This window comes from Euprymna scolopes, chromosome 12 (assembly GCF_053919585.1).
Source record: "Euprymna scolopes isolate OS-2025 chromosome 12, ASM5391958v1, whole genome shotgun sequence".
Classification (NCBI taxonomy): domain Eukaryota; kingdom Metazoa; phylum Mollusca; class Cephalopoda; order Sepiida; family Sepiolidae; genus Euprymna; species Euprymna scolopes.
The window spans coordinates 89,197,936-89,222,226 of record NC_136493.1 but is presented as its reverse complement, the minus strand read 5'-3'; the positions used below and the strand labels follow the sequence as shown (position 1 = coordinate 89,222,226).

General features: G+C 34.5%; 1 protein-coding gene and 1 non-coding gene across 5 annotated transcripts in view; one reads left to right on the top strand and one right to left on the bottom strand.

Annotated features, from left to right (window-relative positions):
- LOC145291408 (E3 ubiquitin-protein ligase ZSWIM2-like) overlaps positions 1-24,291 on the top strand; it is a 68,127-nt gene that overhangs the window by 10,838 nt on the left and 32,998 nt on the right. For all 4 annotated transcript variants that reach the window (XR_013869407.1, XR_013869405.1, XR_013869406.1 and 1 more), the window contains exons 2-6: positions 8,010-8,182; positions 9,322-9,439; positions 13,220-13,451; positions 16,065-16,304; positions 23,339-23,423. Coding sequence is in view for 1 of the 4 variants with exons in the window: in XM_080137215.1 (XP_079993341.1) it covers positions 8,010-8,182; positions 9,322-9,439; positions 13,220-13,451; positions 16,065-16,304; positions 23,339-23,423 (848 nt within the window). In the remaining 3 variants the exon portion in view is untranslated. The remainder of the gene's footprint in view (positions 1-8,009; positions 8,183-9,321; positions 9,440-13,219; positions 13,452-16,064; positions 16,305-23,338; positions 23,424-24,291) is intronic.
- Trnar-acg (transfer RNA arginine (anticodon ACG)) lies at positions 7,561-7,633 on the bottom strand. Its single transcript has one exon. It is a non-coding gene; the product is annotated as a tRNA-Arg (tRNA).

Genomic DNA, 24,291 nt, shown 5'->3' with positions numbered 1-24,291 from the left:
GAAAATGTTAACCATTACATATTTGTGTAGATTTTCATCTATGACATCCTTAGTTCAGGTTTGACGTACACGGCTTCTATTCTGAGTTTTCCTAGAGTGCAAACTTTCATGACCGATCTTATTGCATAAATGACATCTTTTTGTTAAAAATGGGCAATCCCTTACCCAATGTATTCCACCACATCTGAAACAAGCGCTCAGTGCTTTTAGTTTTTCTGAGTTTTGGTGGTTAGTGTCTGTGTGCCATTTTGACGGTTTTTTCTTAGTTACTTTTTTTATATTCACGATGCCTGCTTCGATATTTCTTGCATCTTTCTTTATAATTTCTACTTTTTGACAATCGTCAGTCAATTTTTGAAGTGTTAAGTTCGGTTCATTTTCTAATTTTGTAAGGATTCTGCGCCTGATTTCTGCATCTTTTCCCGAGGTTAACCCTTGCGCAAACACAAGACATTTAAAATTGCCTGCTGTTAGTTCAGACAACTTAAAGTCATCACAGTGCTTTTTCACTACAGCTGCATAGGTGGCAAAATCGTCATTATGGTCTTTTACCACATTCAAACATCTCCAACGCTATTGGAAAAGAGACCTTTTCGGCGAGAAAAGTTCTGTTAACAAATTTACCGTCTCATTGAATGATAAATCTGCTGTTTTCCGAGGCAAGATGTAATCCACGAATTTATCATGTTCAGCCGTTTCCAATTTTCGTAGTAGAAGTCTGGTTTTCTTTTGATCAGACCAGTTGCTGCAGTCAATATTAAAAAAATCTTCATAATGTCAAAAATAAGCTGCAAATGATTTTTCCTTTTCCTCGTATTTAAAATTGTCTAGCGCGGTCCATATTGTATTCTGAGAAAATGCTGAATTGCTTTCCGCATTCGCATTATTTTTAACAATTTCTGTAAGCAATTCCTCTGTTCATAATTGACGTTCAGCTAACTGTTTTTGAACTTCTAATTGACGTTCGGCTAACTGTTTTTGAACTTCCTTTTGCTGTTCCTCGGTTCGTATTTGACATTCCACTAACTGTTTTTGCAATTCCTTTTGCTGTTCTTCGAAACATGCCTGACACTTTGCGGCATCGATATGCAACTTGGTCAAATGTTCCAACACTACTTTCAATTCGTCCATTTTGCTTTGTCAGCATTAGCAATTTCAAAACGTTTGCTGAATTTTACCAAACCGTTTTATTCTTTCTTATTTCTTCCTCCAGACAATAAAACGAACAGAAAAAAACATAAATATATAAAAAGTTCATTGTCTAAAGAAAAAAAAATCAAGTGTATATTTTTCTCCAGAAAAACAAAAACAACGCCCGATTTTAGCAGCAACAACCACAAGTGACGAATTCTTTTTCCAAAAGTATAAAGATTTACCTTTCTAAGTCGTGACAAACCTTTTTCTTTTTGCAAAAGTACAGCGCTATCTTTGAAGGTTGTGACAAACTTTTTTCTTTTCAACTCTTTTTTTCCGTAATGATCTGCGTTTTTTTTTTTTTTTTTTTTTTACTGTGAACCTTTCAGTTGCAAGTGTTATGTTAGACACTTCCTTAGGCTTGATAACATTTGAGTCCGACGTCGTTAGTATTTTTAAAATATTATTTCAACGCAAGTATTTTTTTTCAATGTCGTTACTGGTTTTGATTATAGTATGCTCCTTGAATCCAATATCGTCAGTGTTTAGTTTTTTAGAACACTGTTTTTAAACGTGAGTACGTTCTCCAAATCCAATGTCGCCAGTGTTATGGCTTGCAATAAGCCACAAAGAAAACAGAACAACGGAATAGAGTTTAAACAATGTATTACTGGAACAACAACGTAAAAAGGTTACAACTGAAAAGAGTAGTAAACATCAACAAGCAGGCGCGGGTCGCTCTGGGGTTTAATCCACACTTGAGATCAAAAGGTCTATGGTTTATATAATGGATAGAACAGTCCATTTGGAGGTTGATCCCCTCACAACAAATAGGCAGAGATGCGACAGTGTGGCAATGAGACAAGAAGTTTAATTGACAAAGTAGGATATATTAGATTGACAACTCTCTTTTTTTGGATTCTATCTAAGAGAGAGAGAGAGAGAGAGACTAGTGGTAGAAGCACCAGCTCAGATGTGGCAACATTACTCCATGGTGGCCTTGTAGAGGTGCAGGATACTCTCAGGTGTGAGTAGTCTTCTAGCTCGATAAAGGGAACTCACCATCTTTGCAGCAGCCTTCGCAATGTCTTCAATGTATTTGTTCTAGTTCATATTGTCCATAAATGTTAAGCCAAGAAGTTTGAAGGAGAAATTCGCAGGTAGGGTGTTATTTTCATGAATATCTGTGGTTGGAAACATGTCTTGTAATTGTTAAAGGAGAGCAACTTAGTTTTACTAGCATTAAATGTTAACATCCATATGCGGCCCCATTCCACTATGGTCTGGAGTTCAATTTTTAAGGATTTTGCCATTGTCTTAGATTTATTTACATCCATTCTTCCTTTGTGCATGTTATGAAGCATTGTATCATCAGCAAATATACCCATCTCAAACACAATATTATCAGGAAGGTCGTTTATGAATATCAGGAATAATGATAGTCCAAGGATCGACCCCTGAAGCTCTCCTGCATTAATGTTATGTTTCTTGGATATACATCAATCAATGACAACCTAGATGGTTCTATTGTCTAAGAAGGATCTAATTATATTTAGTATATGTCCAGTTTTACTGTAAGATTTAATTTTCATTAGCAGCCTTTCATGCCAGACTTTGTCAAAGACCTTGGATATATCAAGGGCTACAGCCTTGATTTCACCCGCCTTATCAAGTGCATGGTATATGCGTTCAGAGATGACTGTTAAAATATCTGCAGTAGAACGCCATTGCCTAAATCCATACTGTTTGTCAGAGGGATTAGCTTTTGCGAGGTCGTGAACTAGTGCTTGATTAATTAAGGTCTCAAAGCTTTTAGCAAAGAGGGGGAGGAGACTGATAGGGCAATAATTAAGAGGTCAGTTCTTTCACCAGAATTCTTGTACACTGGTACCACAGACGCCATGTTCCAGGGAAGCAAGATTCAGCAAGGCATTTATTGTAGAGCTTAGAAAGTATGGGAGCTAGCACAGCAGAGCATTTCTTAATTAGTATAGCAGGCATGAGATCAAGTCCACACGCCTTGGAGGTGTCTAAGTTTTTCATGATATCGTGGACATGAGAAGGGGTGATTTTTGCACCATCTAGTTTAGCTTTTGTCTGCATAGGGAAATTTGGGAGAGAGTTGTTTGTTGGCTCTAACAGGGAAAACAGTTCCACCTTCTCGGTTGCCATGCATGCAACCTTTTGATTGATGGATTGTGAAGGAATTACTGATTTCCCTTTATTCACTACACTATTCTAGGTTTTCCAGAAATTATGAGTCCTTATCTTTTGCAATTCTATGCATTCCCTTGTTATTTCAGCATGTTTTCTTTTTGGCTGTCGCTATTTCTCTCTTACAATGATTTCTAGCATCTCCGAATTTTTGCCTATTTGTATTTGACTTATGACGAATGAACTAGCAGAATGCATGCTGCCTGTGCAATGCAGCTGCAGAATCTGTAGTGAACCATGAAGGTAAGTGGGGCTTGCTATAATGCTTCCATATGGGAACATGTGCTTCAATGGTTGCTTTGCACCATTCAGCTGTCTTATTGGCACACTGTTCAGCAGGAGGAAAGAAGATATTGATTCATGGGGCATCTTTGATGTGTTTTCTAATGGATTTGTAGTACCTTGTTGCTTGAAGCAATGCCTTGGAGTTGGGATTTAAGCATAATGTCAACTGATACCACTAAGTGGTCTGCGTTTCCAAATGGACTGTGGGCATTAGTCATACAATCCTCGGGTACTGTGGTGAGGAATAGATCTAGAAGTGAAGCCTCCTGGTGTTCTCAATCTGGGAGGCGAGTTTGGAACATTACTGTCCGTGTGAGGGAATGGGCTATAAAGAAGTTATTAGTAGAGCATCCAGCTGCATCTATGCAACCTGAGAAACCAAGCCAATTTTTATGATGGACATTAAAGTCACTAAACAAATGTATTTGGGCGTTACTATCTAAGGAGAGTACTACAACTATACTATCAGAGGCATGATGGATTAGGGTACAATTCTGACTTAAGGGACAACGGTAAAGAAAATATAAATAACACAGTGATGAAAGGCTAGTCGAAAGCACATAAAAGCCTGGTCATCCAATTCAAGACGTTGCCTTTAGTTATATAGACTCCAAGTCTATGCATATATCTATCCAAGCCCTTATGGCAGAAAGGGAGGTATCCTGTCATATTAAAGTAGTTAGAGGGGATTGAGGAGTCTAAGCTTGTTTCACTTAATGCTAAGATATTTGGGGAGTTTTCAAAGAGGTAAGACTCTACATCATCTAGATTACTTCTAAGCCCACGGATATTTATGAATATGAACCTCAAGGGAGGAGGCGAAATTGTTTTGTTTGGGTGGTTGTCTGGTTTGATCGCAATATTTGTTTGGGTTTTCATTTCATTGCGTTTTTGTTTAATTTCAGGTTGGGGGGGGGTAAACAAAGTTGGTTAGTTTTGATGCCAAGTATACACACACAATGGTCCATTAGCCGAGTCCTGCCTAGAAAGTTGTTTGAAGAATAAGAATAAGTTGACCTCAAATGAAAAAGATGACGCAATCAGATTCTGAGAACAAAGAAATATTTTTATTATATTAGGTTAGTGACTAGAGACTCTCTCTCTCTCTGGTCACTAGAGAGAGAGAGAGAGAGAGAGAGAGAGAGAGAGAGAGAGAGAGAGAGAGAGAGAGTTTTAGATTAAGAGATTTGCTTGGTGAAACACTGTTACAGATGAGATGTAAAAACTAGTAAAAATCAACTTTTTTTTCTTAAATAAGGGGAACAATTTTCATTGGATAATTGGACAAAAACTACTATACATAAACAACTTTTTCATTGACTATTGGAATTTAATATTTTATCGCTTTCAGCTACAGAATTATTACTAAGATTTCTTAGAATAGGTAACATGGTAATAATAGGACGTCACTGATTTTCTAAAAAACATATAATGGACCATGTCTTCATTTCACGAGAAATTAGTGAGTTAAATTGGATATTTAATTCAATTTTACCCAAAATAACAGAAGATGAGATTAATTTTGCAGCTTCCATTGGATTGATTTGGAATTCTAGCCCTCGTTTAGAATGTGAAACCCCTAGAATGTTGACTAGAAGAAGTAAACTCACAGACGAATGGCATTAAGTATGCTGGAACTGTAGGTCAGTTGTTAGCGTGCAAAAGGGGTCTTTTTTGGAAAGAAGCTGTCTGCAAATAAGGTAGATAATTATGATAGTTTTTTGTTGACTTATGGAGATGAAGCAAACTGCAATTGAGAAGGAAGTCGGCATTGCATCCCTCACCATTGTAGATTGGAAACAATTTATTAGAGAAATTTGTGAACAGGATATTTGAAACAAGCCAATATTGCTGGGTGGAGTAGCTTTAGATAACGTGCCAAAAGAAGTAAAAATTGAGGAATTCTATTTCTTTAAACGAAAATATAACAGAGGTAGATTTAGAGACGGGATCTGGGTCTTTGAGGTAGTAGAAAGAAATACCAATAAATGTAACATAACAACCGTAGAAAGGAGAGATAGAGAAACATTGTTCCTGATAATTCAGTCGTTGCTTTTGACAAAAACGCGTATCACATCTGATGGTTTGTCTGTGTATGATACTTTAGGCGAGCATGGAAACGGCGTACATAAACATGCCACAATCATCCATGATCCTAACTTCGTCAATCCTGATGATGATGATAGCATCCACACATAGACAATTAAAGATAAGTTAAAGATACATTTAAATTTGTTTGTAATTATTAAAGAAAATATGTAAAAAATTGATATGCTTTTCATTAGTTTTTATGATTTACTAAAATAAAGAAAAACAAATTTCTTATTTTTAAATGAAGGTTTTTGGTCTCATGCCAAAAGACACATCCGAATATTTTTGGGGACGAGAACTGAGATGTCCCACATTCATCTCATGGAGTTTCTTTGATGAAAAAGGGAGAAGTATTCCCCCCCTATAATTATTGCCATCAGGAAGCAATGTGTGATACTAGCCTGGGTGCCTGGCGTTGCCTGGGTGTTTCGAGGTGTGTGTTGAGCAAAAAAAAAAAAAAAAGTAGTAGTAGGCAGGCAGGCTCAAATCTGTGACATGGAGGCAGAAAAGAAAGTAAAAGAAAATCTGACGTCTTACCCCTACTCCATGACGTGACCAAAAATTCGGAACATTGAAATTTGTAAAGTCATTCTAACCAATACGATGACTTGAAAAAATGGCGAAGCAAAAAAAAAAAACAACCCTCCTTGTAGAAAAGTGCCCAATTGAGGGTGAAGGAATTAATATTTTTAGCCAATTTTTCGATATTTGTCGTCCGATGGGTCGAGCTTCAAACAATACTGATCTCGTGAAAATCCGTTGCCTCTGTCAAAAGTTTTAGGCATACATACATACATACATACATACATTTAAACAGACTGGTGAGATTTATATAATAGATGATTTTTTATTTCCATTAATTAACAAGGTTTTAAATTTTTGTTGTTGATTAATAAACATCATTTCATTGTAACACGTTGTTTACTTGTGTTTTGTGTACGTTAATTAATAAGTGCTCCAAATTATACTTTGCAAAATATGCTTATTTTGGCTATGTTTATGCTGGTTATCTCCCCTAGATCGGAGTTTTTGGTGACATAAGTAACCATTTAAAGACACGTGTTGGTGACTATATACACTACTATGATGACACGGCGCATATAATATACATAAGTATGACCATATACACACCCATATGTAACATCCGTAAGTACATACTTGGTGTTTGCTGTAAAATTATGTCTGTGTATAAAGAGTCTGTAAATGATGTCTGTTATGAAATTGAATTCACAAGAATATGTACAACAAAGTTTGAGAAGACAGATGTAGAGAAAATCCTTTCATACATAGTGTGCTTGTGTGCGTGAGTGCACATGGTGTGTGAGATGTTCGCCAAAGCAACCATCAAACAATCAAACTGTCATACACTGGAAGATGTCTGCAGAGCGAGAACGCCTTCCTCCTGGTAATTCATTCCTGTGTTTCTAAAGCATAGCATCATTCACTCCCCCAGACACTCAAGCCAAAGACATAAGACCCACCCTTTGACCACTCCAACATTCTACTTGTTGTGAATGTGCATTTGTTAATAAAAGACAAAGCTTCTACTCTACAAAGAACATCCTAATTTGATAAAATGGTTCCCCTCCTTTTGATTTTCATTATACACTAGCGACTGTGCCACGTCAGCACACATAACGCCGAGTCAAACATAAAATCGAATACACTCAACATCAAGTACACTCAACATAGTCTTACCATCAATGCTTACCCTGTGAACTTGGAGTATGGGAAATTCCCATATGCACAAAACTACATCACTGAAAAAATAAAAATATTATAACTAAGGGTAAGGATAATAATTAACGCTGGATAAAATGATGGTTAAGATTATTACAAACTTGCCAGGATTCGAACCTGGAATCTTCTGATCCGTAGTCAGACGTGTTATCCATTGCACCACAAGTCCTGTCCATATGCCGAAAGATGTTACTGCGACTGTATACAGACAGTGCTAAATTCCGTTGACATGGGCAGGTCCCTTATTCGACAAAAACGAAACGACCCAAAAACCCTTATTTCGGGCTTTTTGTGTAACTCAGTGTTGTTCGTTATGAATCATATATAGATAAGGACAATCTAGGGATTCATACCTTTCAGGGAAGAAAAGAAGTTTTCAATTTGGTGCATCCGTTCAAAAGTTTTATTGGTATATATACACACACACATAAATAAATAAATAAACATTTAGAATTTTATTAATAGTTTAAATAAAAACAGCAGCTTAAAACTTTATTGCAGTCAACCTCATTATTCTTATTCTTGAAAATTATTTTGTTTTATAGATTTTTCTGCTGTTCCTGAACAAATGGCTAATAAAATCAACTTCATAAAGGCATGCAGTGAGAATGTTAGTCGCAGCCATGACCAGGCATTGTCTGCCACAATCTACATTCTTCGAGAATATGGACCAACTGGATTTCTCCTCAAAGAAGAACAAGAAGAAAAAAATTTCAAGGTATTTTTGAAGAAATATTTTGTTGCTTCAATTTAGTCTATAATCGATATTTTGTGACTTCTTGGCAAAAGAGAAGATTAAAGATGGTATATTAGAATATTTGGACTGGTGAATTTCTGTCCCATTTGAGGGTTCTTGATAAGGTGCAGAAACGTATATGCAATTTAATTGGATAAACTCTTCCTTCTTCACTGCAGCCTTTGTCTAACAGATGTGATGTTTCTAGTCTCAGTCTTTTCTGTAAATACTATTATAGCATTTGTTCTTTTGATCTATCCCTGCTTCCTTTGTTCCAGCTCATTTGACTCATTGGTCTAGTGGTTTACATCGATTCATTGCTTTGATTCATTGTGATATAGCTTCCTATTGCACCAAATATATGCACATATTACATGGATTTTTGCAGTAATCCGACCCCCCCCCTTTCCATATGCAGAAAAGACAACTCTATATTTATACATTTAAAAAAAAATCAGAATCAGGAAAAGATTGGAATCGTCCCATCACTAATATATATATATATATATATATATATATATATATATATATATATATATATTGTTAAAATATAATTATCCATTGACATGTGCTTCATCATCTACGACTCATTAGAGTGGCTGAATCTGGCAAGATTTGAAATCGGGACCCCATGGTAAGAAGCGTAAACCTCTACCACTAGGCTATCTCGCACAACTGCTAAACATATTGCATTTTACGCATATGTCAGTTTTTTGTTTTGTGATACTTTTTGAATGAATTCAATTATTTATACAAAAGTGCAATTTTACCTAAATGCGAGTTGGGAATAATTTTCCCTTTGACTACTTTGGTACCTCCAAATGGGAAGCAGCATATATATTGTTTTTAAAATATAATTATCCACTGATACATGTTTCATTGTCTATGACTCATCAGTGGCTAAATCTAGCGAGATTTGAAATTGGCGTAAACTTCTACCACTGGGCTATCTCACATGACTGCTGAATGTATAGTGTTTTATGTAGATGTGTTATTTGTTTTGCTATTCTTTTTGAATGAGTTCAATTATATATATATATATATATATATATATATATATATATATATATATATATGTATATATATACGTGATTTAAACTGATTTTATTTTTATTTTTCAGATCTTCCTTGGCCAGGAACATATCTGCAGTTGTCCAGCATTTCGGAAGACAAAAGAATTATGTAAACACATTTGTTGGCTCTTGCTGAAGAAATTTGGACTGTCAAGAAATGATCCATGTAAATGTTGTTTTTTATTTCTATGAATCCACACACACACACACACACACACACACGCACACTAAAAGGGGAGGGAAAATGTTAATGCTTACGAGAAACTATACTCAAGTGTCTTCAGTCACTCTGTACAGGGGTTTGTCAGAACAATCTGACATGAGAATACTCCACCCTACAAGTCAACCATGGCCAAATATTCAAAATAACATTGTATTTGAAGCCCAAATAAGGTCCCTGCAGTTTGATGTAATTTACATATCAATGGGCTACACACAGGAATGAGGTAATATGAGGCCGGAAGTCAAGATGACGTGAGTTAAGTCCAGGAGAACCTGACTGAATGGGTCGGAACTGAGAATGCTTGAATGCTGACAAGAATCCAGTCTTTTTTTTTTTTTTTATTATAGTCTCCTCGACACGGCTACACACTGGCTCATACAAAAAATGGTGCACTTTGTCCTAGTTGTGTTACCTCATGTAGTAGCACTTAGCTGGATACTACGCCAGACCAGATACATTTTTTGTTCTGGAATCGGGCAAAAGTAAGAAAAGACTAATATAAAGATTTATTGATTTAAAATCTATTCATATAAAGATTTACCATCATTAAGTGATCAACTGACAATGTACGGATCAAGTATTCAACAAAACATAGTATTTCAAATCCATGTAAGATCCTCTCGTGTGATTACATACTGGTTTATATGAGAAATAGTTTACCTTCTAGTTATGTAAACTCAAGTGACAGCACTTAGATGTATACTACACCAGACCAAATGAATTCTTGTCCTGAAATCCAGTAAAACAAACAGATCAAAAACAGAGACATACTATAACAGAGTTAACTGGCCAATTAGGGAGAGAAAGGTTAGTGTTTTTTTTGATTTACTAACTAAATGTGTGAAAAGTAGAGGAGAATCTTGATTAAACATGCTGATATCTCTGTATCTCATATAGCAATCAAGTGTTAGCACCAGAAAGGGTCCCTTGATTTCAGAGAATTTACTGAAGTAAAAGCAAAAAAAAGTGAAGTTCTATATGGATGATGCATGTATCATCCATCATTTTCTTTTAAATCCTAACTTATCACTTCAAGCATAGGTGAGGCGTTAGAGTAAGGATTCATAAAGTTTTGCAAAAGTCAAGATCTTTTTTTTTTTTTTAGGCCAAGTATGGAATTCAATTTATTCCATTTCATATATGCCCACTTTGCCCCCTTTTTTTTTTTTTTTTACACACAGTGATCACCACTTATCAAGGCCCGGAAGCCACTCAGGGATAAGGGTTATTGCAAGTACATTACGTTAGTGTGGAGATTTGATGAAGTGTTTACTTAAGGGGGCGGTTCATTAGGAATTTGTTAACGTTGGACTTGAAGACATCCAAGTTGTAGTCAGGTGGGAAGCAGGCAGACGGAACAGAGTTCCACAGGCGTGCAGTTATAAGAAAGAAGCTTTGTTCAGGGAACCCCTGTTGTGAAATGAATAGCACTCGTCTCGATGAAACACCCGGCTTCGACAAACTTCTGGGAGTGACCTTTACCCCGACTTGAAATGGAAGATCTACATCAGATCTGTTGCCAAAATTACTGGAAAGATGGTGGAATCATTCTACCACACCAGAAAGCATCTCATTCATGATGCAATCCTTTACCGTTACAAGACTGAAGAAAGTACTGTTTCAACACCTGGAGTTGAATTCCTAAAACTATCATTTCTTGCCTTAACAGAACCGGTTTCAAAATTTAGTGGGTGATAACCTTTTCACTTCCCTACTCCCTCTTTCTCACAGAATGAATATTGTAAGTCTGTCTCTGCTCTATAGATACTTTTATGGTAGCTGTTCGACAGAGCTCTTATCTATGTTTCATCCCTGGAAAACATTCACAACAAATACTCACCTAGCTGAAACAACTGCCAACAACTTTCCTCACACCCTATCTGAGCCCCAAAACTAAATGAAAATTTCACAAGCAGAGTTTCTTCCCTAGAGCTGTCCGTATGTGGAAAACAATACCATTTGTCTGCTTGCCAGCTGACTATAACATGGTCGTCTTCAAGTCTAATGTAAATAAATTCCTATTGAGTCATCCATTTAGATAATCATACCCTACCCAAGTTTCCACCATGGCTGATATTTTCTCACCACCTACTAAAACTTAACCCTTATCCTTGAGTGGCCTTTGGGCCTTAATAAATAGTGACATGCTAAGTAAAAAAAAATTTAGCTAAGAATCTGCAAATTATTTTGCAAAAGCTAAAGATGTTTTTCAGCTGACTCCACTCCTGACCCATGTAAACGACAAACTTCAAATGTAAATGGAAAGATTATTCCCAAGAAGGATAACTTGAGGTAATTTAAATTAAGTTATTGCATTAATAATAAATTCCCAACAAATGAAGTGGATTTCATGGCCAAAAATTGAAACTAAAACCTTAAGATCTTTAATCTGCAAATCTACCAAATGAGCTATTTGGACTTTCTTATAAATGGAGCCTAAAACTTTGTTTGAACTAGATAATTACAGCTTTAGTGTGACATTATATATTTATGATCTAAGTCATGTTTCAAAACATGAATTTAAACGTAAGTGATAATAAAACATAAACAAAATGAACGATTAAACCTTATCAATAACATTGGAAATTATTTTAATTGTTCAAAATTTATTTTGCTATAATTTTGTATTGGCATCAAAAACAATTTAATATTCAATGAATATTAAAATTTCAGCCCGTAAGGTTCATAATTCTAGCATTTCAAATTTACTTAGTCTTTGATTGAATATTATATTTTTATCAATAGAAAACTTTTTTAAAAATGAAGCTTACATAAATGAAGAAATGTTTTTCAAATAGGAAATAAAATAGAGACAAAAACTCATTTCAAATAGGAAATAAAAACTCTTTTTCTCCTCAGTGTGAATTTAATATTAGTTTGCTCCCAAGTTTCAATGAATTATAATCTTAGAAGATTTGTGATAATATATATTCAACACAATTGCTCTTGATGACTGTTAATTATTCAACCTCTCCTTTGTAACTAGTAAGTAATAATTCAAATAAATATATTACTTATTTATAATGACGTTGCCCGGCATTGAATTAGGATCAACAAATATTCCACACTTCCAATACATTTATTGTCATCGAAATCGGTGAAATACCCCATTTTTCAATCAGATGAATTGAAGCCTGTTTTAGTCAGTGACCCACTGCAGTGCACTGAGAGGAAGTTTCACATGTCATCCCCACAGTGATTTAGTCCACAATACATTGTAGTTTGCATTGAACGTACTGTTAGTTTTATAAAATTATTGGCTTACATTAAAGTTTAAAAAGCAAAAGTGAAGTTTGTAATTCAATGCGCTCTAAACATAAACATTTTGAAAACACCTCTGTCTTATCAAACAACCTACTGTTGATTTTATATATCGGGCGATTCTGCTTGTGTGATGATAAAACTTCTCAAATACACTTGTGATGTTAGGCTGCGTAAGGATGTTAATTTTAGTTAAAATCGGACTGTTTTTTTTTCTTTTATCAGACTTTTTTTGATTATCAATTTTCGATACTTATTAGAGGTATTCAGATACAGAATCTAGCTAAGAACACTCCCATACATATAACATACATTTGTGTGAAAATTCCAAAAGAATCGGCCCAACCATTTCGGAATACATAAAAAATGAACACACACATAAACAAAGTGCTTTTTACATATAAGTAGAGATATATTCTGTTTTATGTTTTGATACTATTTTCTAAATTTTTATTTTCGCAGTGAGTTGGCAGAAAGGTTTAATTGAACGTGAAATCAATGATCTTTTATACAAACGAATAAGTAACGTCAATACAAACAACACAGATGGAACGTCAACTCCTAATGAAGAAGTCGCTAGTTCAAGGGCAGTAACTGACGATTGTGTTGAGCAGAGAGAAATTGATGAAAGTTCAGTGTGTCCAATTTGTTTAGACAACTTACTCAAATGTCACCAGCCAGTCACTTTCTGTCGGTAAACATCATTTTTTATTTGTTTTTTTTTTTTAAATAATTAAGTTGGAAATAAGTTTTGTCAATCATCTGCACATCTCACATAAGAAGTTTTCTCTGTCCATTTGAGTTTGCAAAAGCTTTTTTATGATAACATGCACATCATTGAATGTTAGCATTTCGTTTGAGATACAAACATCTGTATATGAGTCAATCTGTGACGTTTCAGTTGAAAACAACAATTTTGAAAACTTCTCAATAATATATTTGTCTCTTATGCTTAAGTTGGAAATTACAGTTTTGTCAACCTCTCAATAATATATTTGTCTGTCATGCTTAAGTTGGATTTAACAATTTTGTCAACTGTTCAATAATATATTTGTGTCATGCTCAAGTTGGAAATTACAGTTTTGTCAACATTTCAATAATATACTTGTCTGCCATGCTTAAGTTGGAATTAACAGTTCTGTCACCTGTTCAATAATATATTTGTCTGTCTTGCTTAAGTTAAAAATAAGTTTTGTCAACCTTTCAATAATATATTTGCCATGCTTAAGCTAGAAATAACAGTTTTGTCAAACATTCAATAATATATTTGTCATACTGAAGTTGGAAATAACAGTTATGTCAATATTTCAATTATATATATATATATATATATATATATATATATATATATATATATATATATATAGTAAATATATATATATATATATATATTTACTTGCGTTCATCTCTAACAAGGCATATCGTCACTGGGATGTAAGGGGCTACTATTTAGGACCATGTCTAGAAAAATTAACAAGATGTTTTTTTATGTTACATTTAAACTTCTGCATATCAGTACAGTCAGGGAAGCAGGTAGCAGGAAGTAAATTTTAAAGTTTAGCTGTTCGAGGGAAGAAACTATTAGAGTAGAAAGCTTTCTGCCATTTAGGGACCTCCACAGTGAAGAGGTGTGATTTTGTTGCTAAGCGGGTTTGTTGGGGATATATACATTGAGGGGGCACAAGTGCCACAGGTTCATCAGAGCACATTCCATTAAATTATTTGTAAAACAGGCACAGGGTTGCAACATCGCAACAATGGAACTGGGGTTGGAACTTAGTTGACAAAGTGGGACCTATTAGGTTGAAGATTCTTTTTTGGACCCTGTCCAAGAGGGAGAGACTAGTGATAGATGCACCAGCCTAGTTGTGGCAACAACACTCCATGCATGGGTGAATGGTGACCTTGTAAAGGTACAGGATACTCTCAGGCATGAGTAGTCTTCTAGCTCGATAGAGGGAACCCATCTTCTTTGCAGCAGCCTTTGTAATGTCAATATATTTGTTCCAGTTCATATTGCCTGTGAATGTTCAGCTGAGGAGTTTGAAGGAAGAATTCTCAGATGGGTTTTATTTGCCATCGATATCGATGGTTGGATACGCTTCTTGTAATTGTTAAAGGGGAGCAGCTTAATCTTTTTAGCATTAAACGTTACCATATATTTACAGCCCCATTCCACTACAGTCTGGAGGTCATTTTCTAAGGATTCTGCTATTGTCTTAGATTTGTGTACATCTGTTCTTCCCTTGTTCATGTTATAGAGCATTGTATCATCAGCAAATATACCCATCTTGAACACAGTATTATCAGGGAGGTCGTTAATGAATATCAGGAATAATAATGGTCCAAAAATCGACTCCTGAGGCTCTCCTGCATTAATGTTATGCTCTTTGAATGTGCACCCATCAATGACAACCTGGATGGTCCTATTGCCTGAAAAGGATCTAATTATTTTTAGTATACGTCCAGTTATACTGTAAGATTTCATTTTCATTAGTGGCCCTTTGTGCCAGACTTTCTCAAAAGCTTTGAATATATCAAAGGCTACAGCCCTGGCTTCGCCCACCTTATCCAGTACATGGTAAATGCGTTCAGAGATGACTATTAAAATATCTGCAGTAGAACGACATTGCCTGAATCCATACTGTTTGTTAGAGAGAAGATTAGCTTCTGTGAGGTGGTGGACAAGTGCTTTATTTATTAATGTCTCAAAGATTTTAGTGAAGATTGAGAGGAGATTGATAAGGCAATGTACGTGTGTATATGTAAATATTTATGTTCATCTGTGATCGTCTTTAGCATGTTGAGTGTATGTGTGATTGTCTAGTCTGTATAATGTTTGTCATGGGTTTGTGTGTGTGTGTGTGTGTGTGTGTGTGTGTGTGTGTGTGTGACCGTTTACACATATATCTTACACATAATTTACATATACACACATTATATACAACCAGTATATAACATATACGTTTTGATGTTGTGAATCACAGTAACAAGTAAATACATTATATATACTCATTAATGTAATAAGATTAACTAGAAAAAACAAAGACCCCAAAGAAAGTTCTTCCACATCATGTTTTATCAGTTCTATGTTATTATCATGGAGCCATTCTCACAGATATAAGCCCCTACTTTCAGAGGAATAGGTAGCGCAGTCTCTGTTCTAATTTTTTTATTCAATTGGAAATTATCACTTTAACCATACTATTATAAAAAGAGTTTAAAAATATGTCCAACTAAAATTCTGTGTGACAGATATTCTAGCTCCTGTACTTATACGAAGACATAAATTTGTTTTTCTTTCCAGCTATGGTTGCGGAAACAGCATTCATATAAAGTGCATGATGATCCACGCAGTCCATCAAAACTCAAATAATAAAGATATTATTACATGTCCAATGTGCCGATCAAATTTTGTCTCACTGGAAACACTCAAGAAAGAAGAACGGAATTCAATGAATGGTGTCAGCCAGCAGGTGAAGAATTATCATTATGGCAGCAAATGTGGAGCCTGTCATAAGACGCCAATTGTGGGGAATTGTTATAAGTAAGTATTCCATTAAAATGAAGTTGTGCCTCTGTTTGCCTGTGTGTGTGTGCAATATAAAGTCACAAAACTGTGAGGTGGGTGGAGTCAACCAAACAAGATAGGCCCAAGGGTTATTGAACTCACATCATGTTATAAGCTATGTAAAGTTTAACTAAGCCAACCATCAAGTTAAGTAAAGATTTAAAAAAGAATGTTAAAGAAAGCTTTAGAAAACACAAAAATAAAAGCAAATTTAATTTTATGATAGACTAGCGTGGGTTCCCGGCGTTGCCTGGGTGTTTGGAGGTGTTTGTTGAGCAAAAAAATTTAAAAAGTAGGCAGGCAGGGTTGAACCTGTGACATGAAGACGAAAAAGAAAGTGAAAGAAAACCTGACATCTTACCGCTACGCTATGACGTAACAGGAAGTGAAAAGCGTTAAAATTTAGTGAGCTCAATCAAAAAGTTGACATGCAGAAATGGATAGTTGAGTGAAGGAGTTTTAAGTTAAGAATCACGCAGGCACAGAAATGAAAATTGCTTTTATAGCTGGCTGAAGGCCAGTTAAGCTTCCTGCTTTTGCTCGTTTTATTTATTTGTTTCCTCACGATGTTGGGGAAAACCAGCTCCCCCCAAAAAGGAGGAGCTCTGGCAGTGTCCAAGTGAATAGCAATTGTCTGATATGAAGGATTTCCCCCACATTGAGATATTAAATCCTTCAAAGCTAATTGCCTTTTTGGACGTCCCAGCTGGGAAGGCCAAGGAGAATTCTTTTGCTTCGATTAGTTTCGCTTTTATATGAAAAAGACAAACAAACACTGGAAAGGATGGGACGGTGCGAATTTTTAAAAAGTCGATCCAAATAAAGATAGAGATGACGTCCGTTTGTAAATTGGCGATATTACAATCTAGGGAGTATAAGGAAAGTTCTCCAAAATAGTAACCTTGTCGAGAACCCCCGCGAAAAAAGCCTTTCTTGGACATAGAAAAACACTTGCGGCCATTTTGCCTTTTATATATATATAGATGTTTATGTTTATGCTAAACATTCAACAACAAACAACATTTAAGACGAAAATATATATATATATATATATATATATATATATATATATATTAGTGTTGGGATGATTAATTCGAATTGGGAATTGGAAAAATCAGACCTTTTTAGGGGTATTGGAATTTTAATTTTTAATTGTCTTTTTTATTTGATTTTGTTTAAAGAAAAAGCTTCCCCTGCCGCTAGTAATGATAAAATAATCAATATTTATTGATTTTAAACTACCAGTAAAACTAAAATCTATAAATCATCTCTCACAACTGTACTTTTATGCCCAAGAAAATATCTGCACATTTTAAAATGTGTTTTTATGGTAATCAAGAAAAAAAAAAACAACCCTAAAATTAAATATATAGAGATTTATAAATTGGTATTGGTAATTGTATTGGAATCAGTAATTGTATCAGAATCAGTAATATCGGGGAAAAACATTGAAATTATTGTTCCATCACTATTGTATATACAGTAGAACTCTGGGATACGGTGGCCTTAGGATAGATTTTGTTTTCGGGTTACGATATGGAATATGATGTTTTCCGGCACCTGGTTACGGTATTTGCCCCACCTTACGGTGTTATTTATAATGTCATTTGATTATATATGTGTATTATATTCTGTACTGTATTTTGTTACTAATTTTTAATGCCGTATCCCAGGTTTTTAATGTATTCACTAATCTGATGTTGACTATAGCTCTTCTGTAAATATTTAAATAAATGTTTGTAAATATTTTTATTTCTACCATCAGTTTCTTCTGATGAAATGATAGTTGAAAGAACTCTAGAGAATTTTCTGCCAATTGTTTTCAAGAGTACTTTTACATTTTATACCTCAAAACATTTATATATATATATATATATATATATATATATATCTATATCTATATCTATCTTCTATATCTATCTATCTATCTTCTATATCTATATCTATATCTATATCTATATCTATATCTATCTTCTATCTATCTTCTATATATCTATAAAAACAGAGATGTGTGTGCCACAGACGATTTCTGATTGGTTAATCCAATAATCACATCTCCTAAAAAAGTATAGTTCTTACGCTCTTAACTTTACCATAAAATATTTTGGTCTTATTTATTGTCCATCTTGGAAGGGTTTAATTTTTTTTCTAATTTGCGATTTACAACTTAAAAAAATACGAAACTAACTTACAATCTAACAATCGAACCTCCGACATCACGGCTGCCATTATGAAACTAAACTAAAAAAAAAAAAAAATATGCGCGTTCACTCGTTTTTTTGTGCATTTTTTTTTGGGGGGGGGGCTAATTTGGCATAATAGTGTCCATTTAATAGTATTATCTTGAAAAAATAAAAAAATAAGGAAAATTACCAAAAAAAACAAACAAGAACAACAAAAGTGTGCCGTATTTTTAAAAGTTATATTGCGTTGTTTTTATTTGCTTTTTTTATTTCATCGGTGAAGAAAATGGCCAAACAGAAATTTTGAAGGCCAAACTGCTTTAAAAAAATGCCAAATTCGCGAAATTTGGCCTCGCTATAAAAAAAAAGGGAAATCCCCCTACTTGAACTTTCTGTTTAATTTCGCTTGTAGCGTTGATTTTTTTCTTTTTTCGCTATAAAAAAATAACTACTTGCTGAAATTACGTGATTTTTTTCTGTAGGGTTTTGGTACTTGTGCAGTTTTCCATTGACATTAAAAAATGGAAATATTTTTAAAAAAATATATATTGTACGTACTCGTCATGGGATAAAGTTTTCCTACAAATAAAAACAACGCAATAAAACTTTTAAAAATACGGCACACTTTTGTTGTTCTTGTTTGTTTTTTTTGGTAATTTTCCTTATTTTTTTATTTTTTCAAGATAATACTATTAAATGGACACTATTATGCCAAATTAGCCCCCCCCCCCAAAAAAAAAAAATGCACAAAAATTCGAGATTTAAGGTTTTGACGAGATAATTTAGCGAATTGTCCGGACTATTGCGAGATAACCATCCATTAGTTTTTCCTGAAATTTTGCCACAAATTGTATTTCATTACATAGATGTGCATAGTAACAACATTTTTTTGCCAAAAATTCCCGTTGCGTCTCCAGATTTCATCGGTGAAGAAAAAGGCCAAACAGAAATTTTGAAGGCCAAACTGCTTTAAAAAAAAGGCCAAATTCGAGAAATTTGGCCTCACTATCGCTTTCTGTTTGGTTAAGAATCAAGATGGCTGAATTATTAATTACTCGCTTATAAGACTATCATTACACACAAAAAAAAATATAGATTTATTTTTGGGTAAAGTTCCCCCGGGTTTTCCTTTCACTTGAGTAAATAATGGTCTTTTGTTATATATATGGCGTACTATTATCCTTATATATATGATGTTTATGTTTATAACAACATCTTAATACGGCGCTGCTGATCCATAGTCGTTTCGACTGACGGATGCCACACACATGTTTAAGTGTCTGTGTGTGTCTGTGTGTCTGTGTGCATTTCCCTACGCTAAAACTCTGTCAATTTTAAGCCTAGAGATTCGAAATTTGATATACAGGGTACTGAGATTTGGGAAAATCGATGTGATAGGTTTTCGACAGAAATTTGGCAATTAAGTGGTCAATATTCAACGATTTGACCTTTGAGAACTCTACCAAACTCCTCCTACAATTTTGGGTCTAAACAGTAAACACGTGATATTTTAGATATAGATTCCTTGGACATGGATCTAACTTATTAACTTTACTTGATCCCTAAACAATAAATGTTAAGAGGTCATAATAGGGGTCAAAGTTTTAAAAAATTGACCGTTTTTTTTTTTTTTCTCAGCATTAACCTCAAAACACCTGGGCAACGCCGGGCACCGATTGCTAGTATATATATATATATATAAGATTTATATGTATATGAGTATGCAAGTATTTATATGTAGAAAACCCGGAATAGTAAAAGAAAGTGTAAATAAAAACAATCGGAGACAATATTTTTTTTTTTTTTTTTTTTTTTACATAGGCATCACCACATTATCAAGGCCAAGAGGCCACTCGAGGATAAGGGTTAAAGAGTCTACAGTAGAAATTGGACAATATAGTAATCATTAGTAATGAAAATTTGGTAAATTTGATAACTTATATGGAACGGCTCATCAAGAACTTATTTACGTTAGACTGTAAGACAACCATATTGTAGTCAGCCGGAAAGCAGGAAAACGGAAGACAATTCCACAGGCGTGCAGTTCTAATAAAAAAGCTTTGTTCATGGAATCTACGTTTAGGTTTAGGCACAGATAAAGAGTGGGGGGAATTATTGATAGTGTTTACAGCTAGACGAGTGTTTCTTGTGAAAGTTTGGCGAGGGGGGACCATAGATTGAAGCTCAGTCGAACACTTTCCATGAAAATAACGATACATCAGAGACAAACTCGCAACATCTCTTCTGTGAGATAGAGGTTGCAAGGAAGAGAAAAGGACATCTACGAGGCTACGAAGTCTATTTTGAACTCTATCAAGGCAGGCCAAGTCCTTTCTAGCAGCTCCTGCCCAGATGTGGCAACAGTATTCCATCCTTGGACGTACCTTTAAAAATGTTTAAAAATGTTCACAAAATCTATTTATCTTTCAAAACATCTTTCACATATCAAATCAGCAAATATATTGCTAAATATTAATAAAAATATTTGAAATGGTATGACATATTTGATAATTTTGGGAGCAACCGTTCCCTTTTCAAGAAGGAATGCAAAGTGTAGCCATCAAGCAGAGTGAAAAATTCAAGATGGCTGGCCCTTTTTTTTAAGTATTATAAATTTAAAATAAATATAGTTTATATCAATTTCTGCATAATGTTGGAAATAAAGCCCAACCTTGTCTGGATATAAAATATGCTTATATTTTAATTCATGCAGATTTTGCATTTATTATTACAAAGCCAATTCTCTATTGAATTTAATATTGTACCTAATATATATATATTATTTTTTTTTTTACATGGAAGTCACCACTTATCAAGACCCGGAAGCCACTCAGGGATAAAGGTTATTGTGTGTACAGTAATCAATGGGATAATATCGTAGTAAACGTTAGTAATCGAGATTTTATAAAGTGGATTACTTAAAGGGGCGGGTTATCAGGAATTTGTTTATGTTGGACTTGAAGACATCCAAGTTGTAGTCAGATGGGAAACAGGCAAACGGAAGAGAGTTCCACAAGCGTGCACTTCTAAGAAAGAAGCTTTGTTCATGGAATTTTCGTTTTGATTTAGGCACAGATAAAGAGTGGGGAAAATTATTGACAGTGGTTTCAGCTAGACGGGTGTTGTTTGTGAAAGATCAGCGAGAGGGGACCAGAGATTGGAGCTCAGACGAGCACTTGCCATGGAAATAACGATAAAACAAAGAGAGCCTCGCAACATCTCTTCTGTGGGAGAGAGGTTGCAGGGAAGAGAAAAGGGTATCCCCCACAAAGTCTATTTTGTACTCTGTCAAGGCAGGATAGGCTGTTTTTAGCAGCTCTTGCCCAGATATGGCAGCAGTATTCCATCCTTGGACATACTTAGCTTTTATATAGATAGAGAATTGCATCAGTAGTGAGATATCTTCTGGAGCGGTAGAAGGATCCCACCATTTTTCCAGCGACCTTGGCTACAGATTTGATGTATGTGTTCCATTTCAGATCAGGAGTAAAGGTCAATTCCAGAAGCTTGTCAATACATAGAGCCTCCCTAAGACGAGAGCCATCCATTTTAATTGATGCCAGATGGGGATCAGAGTGTTGATGATGTAAAGATAGAAGCTTGGTTTTAGATGCATTAAAAGTAACCAGCCATCTCTTCCCCCATTGTACCACTTGCTCAAGATCAGAGGAGAGAGAATCAGAGAGAACTTTGTCATTTACGACCTTTGATGTGTTGCCATAGATGGTCGTGTCATCAGCATAGATGTCAACGAATGATTTAAGTATGTGTTTTGGGAGATCATTGATGTAGATCAGGAAAAGAGTTGGGCCCAGGATGGACCCTTGAGGGACACCAGCATCAATACTGTGGGCTTCTGATTTCTGCCCATCAACCACTACTTTTATGAGCCTATCAGAGAGAAATGATTTAATAATTGAGAAAACATTTCCAGTTATACCATAACTGGAAATCTTGTGAAGTAGGCCTTTATGCTATACCTTGTCGAAGGCCTTTGATATGTCAAGAGCAATTGCCCTAGAAAGGAAGCCTTTGTTGATAGATTCACTAATTCTATGAGATATAACATATATATAATATATAGTATTAATTTCTTAATTTAAAAAAAATGACTTAGGTGCCATCAGCTAGAATTGAAACCAAAACATTTAGCGCTCCAGCTGTGTTCCCTCTATTTGAGTTACCGACAGATAGATAAGAAAGATTTAAAATTCAGCCACTTCAAGTCAATAATGCAAAAGTAATAGAAATATGTAAAATTGAAATGAAAATTTTTTCTTTCAACTTGCCGATATTTCTGTATGCATTATTCATCGATCCAATGTTTTTTTAGTCATTATAAACCATCCTTGGTATATAATTACTATTTTATGTTAATTTCTGTGTTATGTGGCCAGTAATTTCAAAGTTTATTGGTTAAATATTGTCACACAGACACACACACATACATACATCAACTGTTTTAATTATATAGAAAAAGAGAAAATGATAATAAAATAAATGTATAGTTAGATATTTTTCAAGTTTATTTTATTCAAATAATTCCAAAAAGAATAGTTTGTATTGTCTCCAAATTAATTCATTCGCATACTCTAATCGTTTCCAACTATAAAAAATCTATGATTATAAACAGCTTTTTTTTTCGTCTGGTTGATGATACGTACATATAATGTCTGATAAGTTTTCGTTGATATTGTCACAATTTCACCTTTATATTTTTCCCTTTCAATTTTGATTAACAAATCAAACTATTCTTCTCCATTTTTCATTCATTGAATTTTTGTGTAAGCCTAATTCAATTTAACACCTGTCTTTTATTTCTTACAGGTGCGCATCTTGTGACTCTTATTACCTGTGTCAAGCTTGTTTCAACACAACAATCCATGAGGAACATCCCTTTCAGTTTAAACAAGTGAGAACTTTCATTTGATTACGACTAATGTATTTGGATTATTTGCACTACTGCTTAATGTAACCTCGGACCTTCTCATTTTGAGTATGTTATTTATAATGTTTTTTCCTAATGTAACATCCAACCTTCTTCTGGTGTATCTTGTTGAACTCGGGAATCTTTCTATCGAACTTGTGAATCTGCACGAAATTTCAAGTAGACCTCTTTATTTAATCCATGGAAGTAGCATCCTCTCATTCAGCCATAACTTATTAGAAACCCTAAGTTATTTACGATTGTCTTTTGAATGTCGCCTGCACTAAGGATTGAACCTTCAACCTCCAGAAGAGTGTAACTTTACAACTGAATTTTACTAAGTACTTTATCCACTACATCAAGGATTCTATATATTACCACAGTTACCTAAAATACACATTAATAAATAATGAAATTTTAAAAATCTAACGTTATTTTTGATTATGAGGATGAAACAGATTATTTCATTTATTTTTGTTTTTTATTAAATTAATTTTAAGTAGTTTTTACATCATATTTAGAAATTATTATTATTTTATGCTTTCAAAGAATTCAATTCATTACAATTGAACTTCTGCCTTGTTGGCACATTTACTACATCCCCTAGAAGTTTATTTCAAGGTACATGGATGCCGATTGAAATCAGCGGTAAAACTGTTTCCGATAATGCCTATGCAAACCTCTTTCTGATTAAAAGAATAGAGCAGGTATGATTAAAGAGCATGTTGTTCAGGAACATGAACATCAATATGTCTTGTTATACTATTTCATACAAGAAAATCTACTCAGCATTTCCCGGAATAGGATTTGGTACATAGTTAGCAAAAAGTGCTCAATATCCTAATAATAGCAG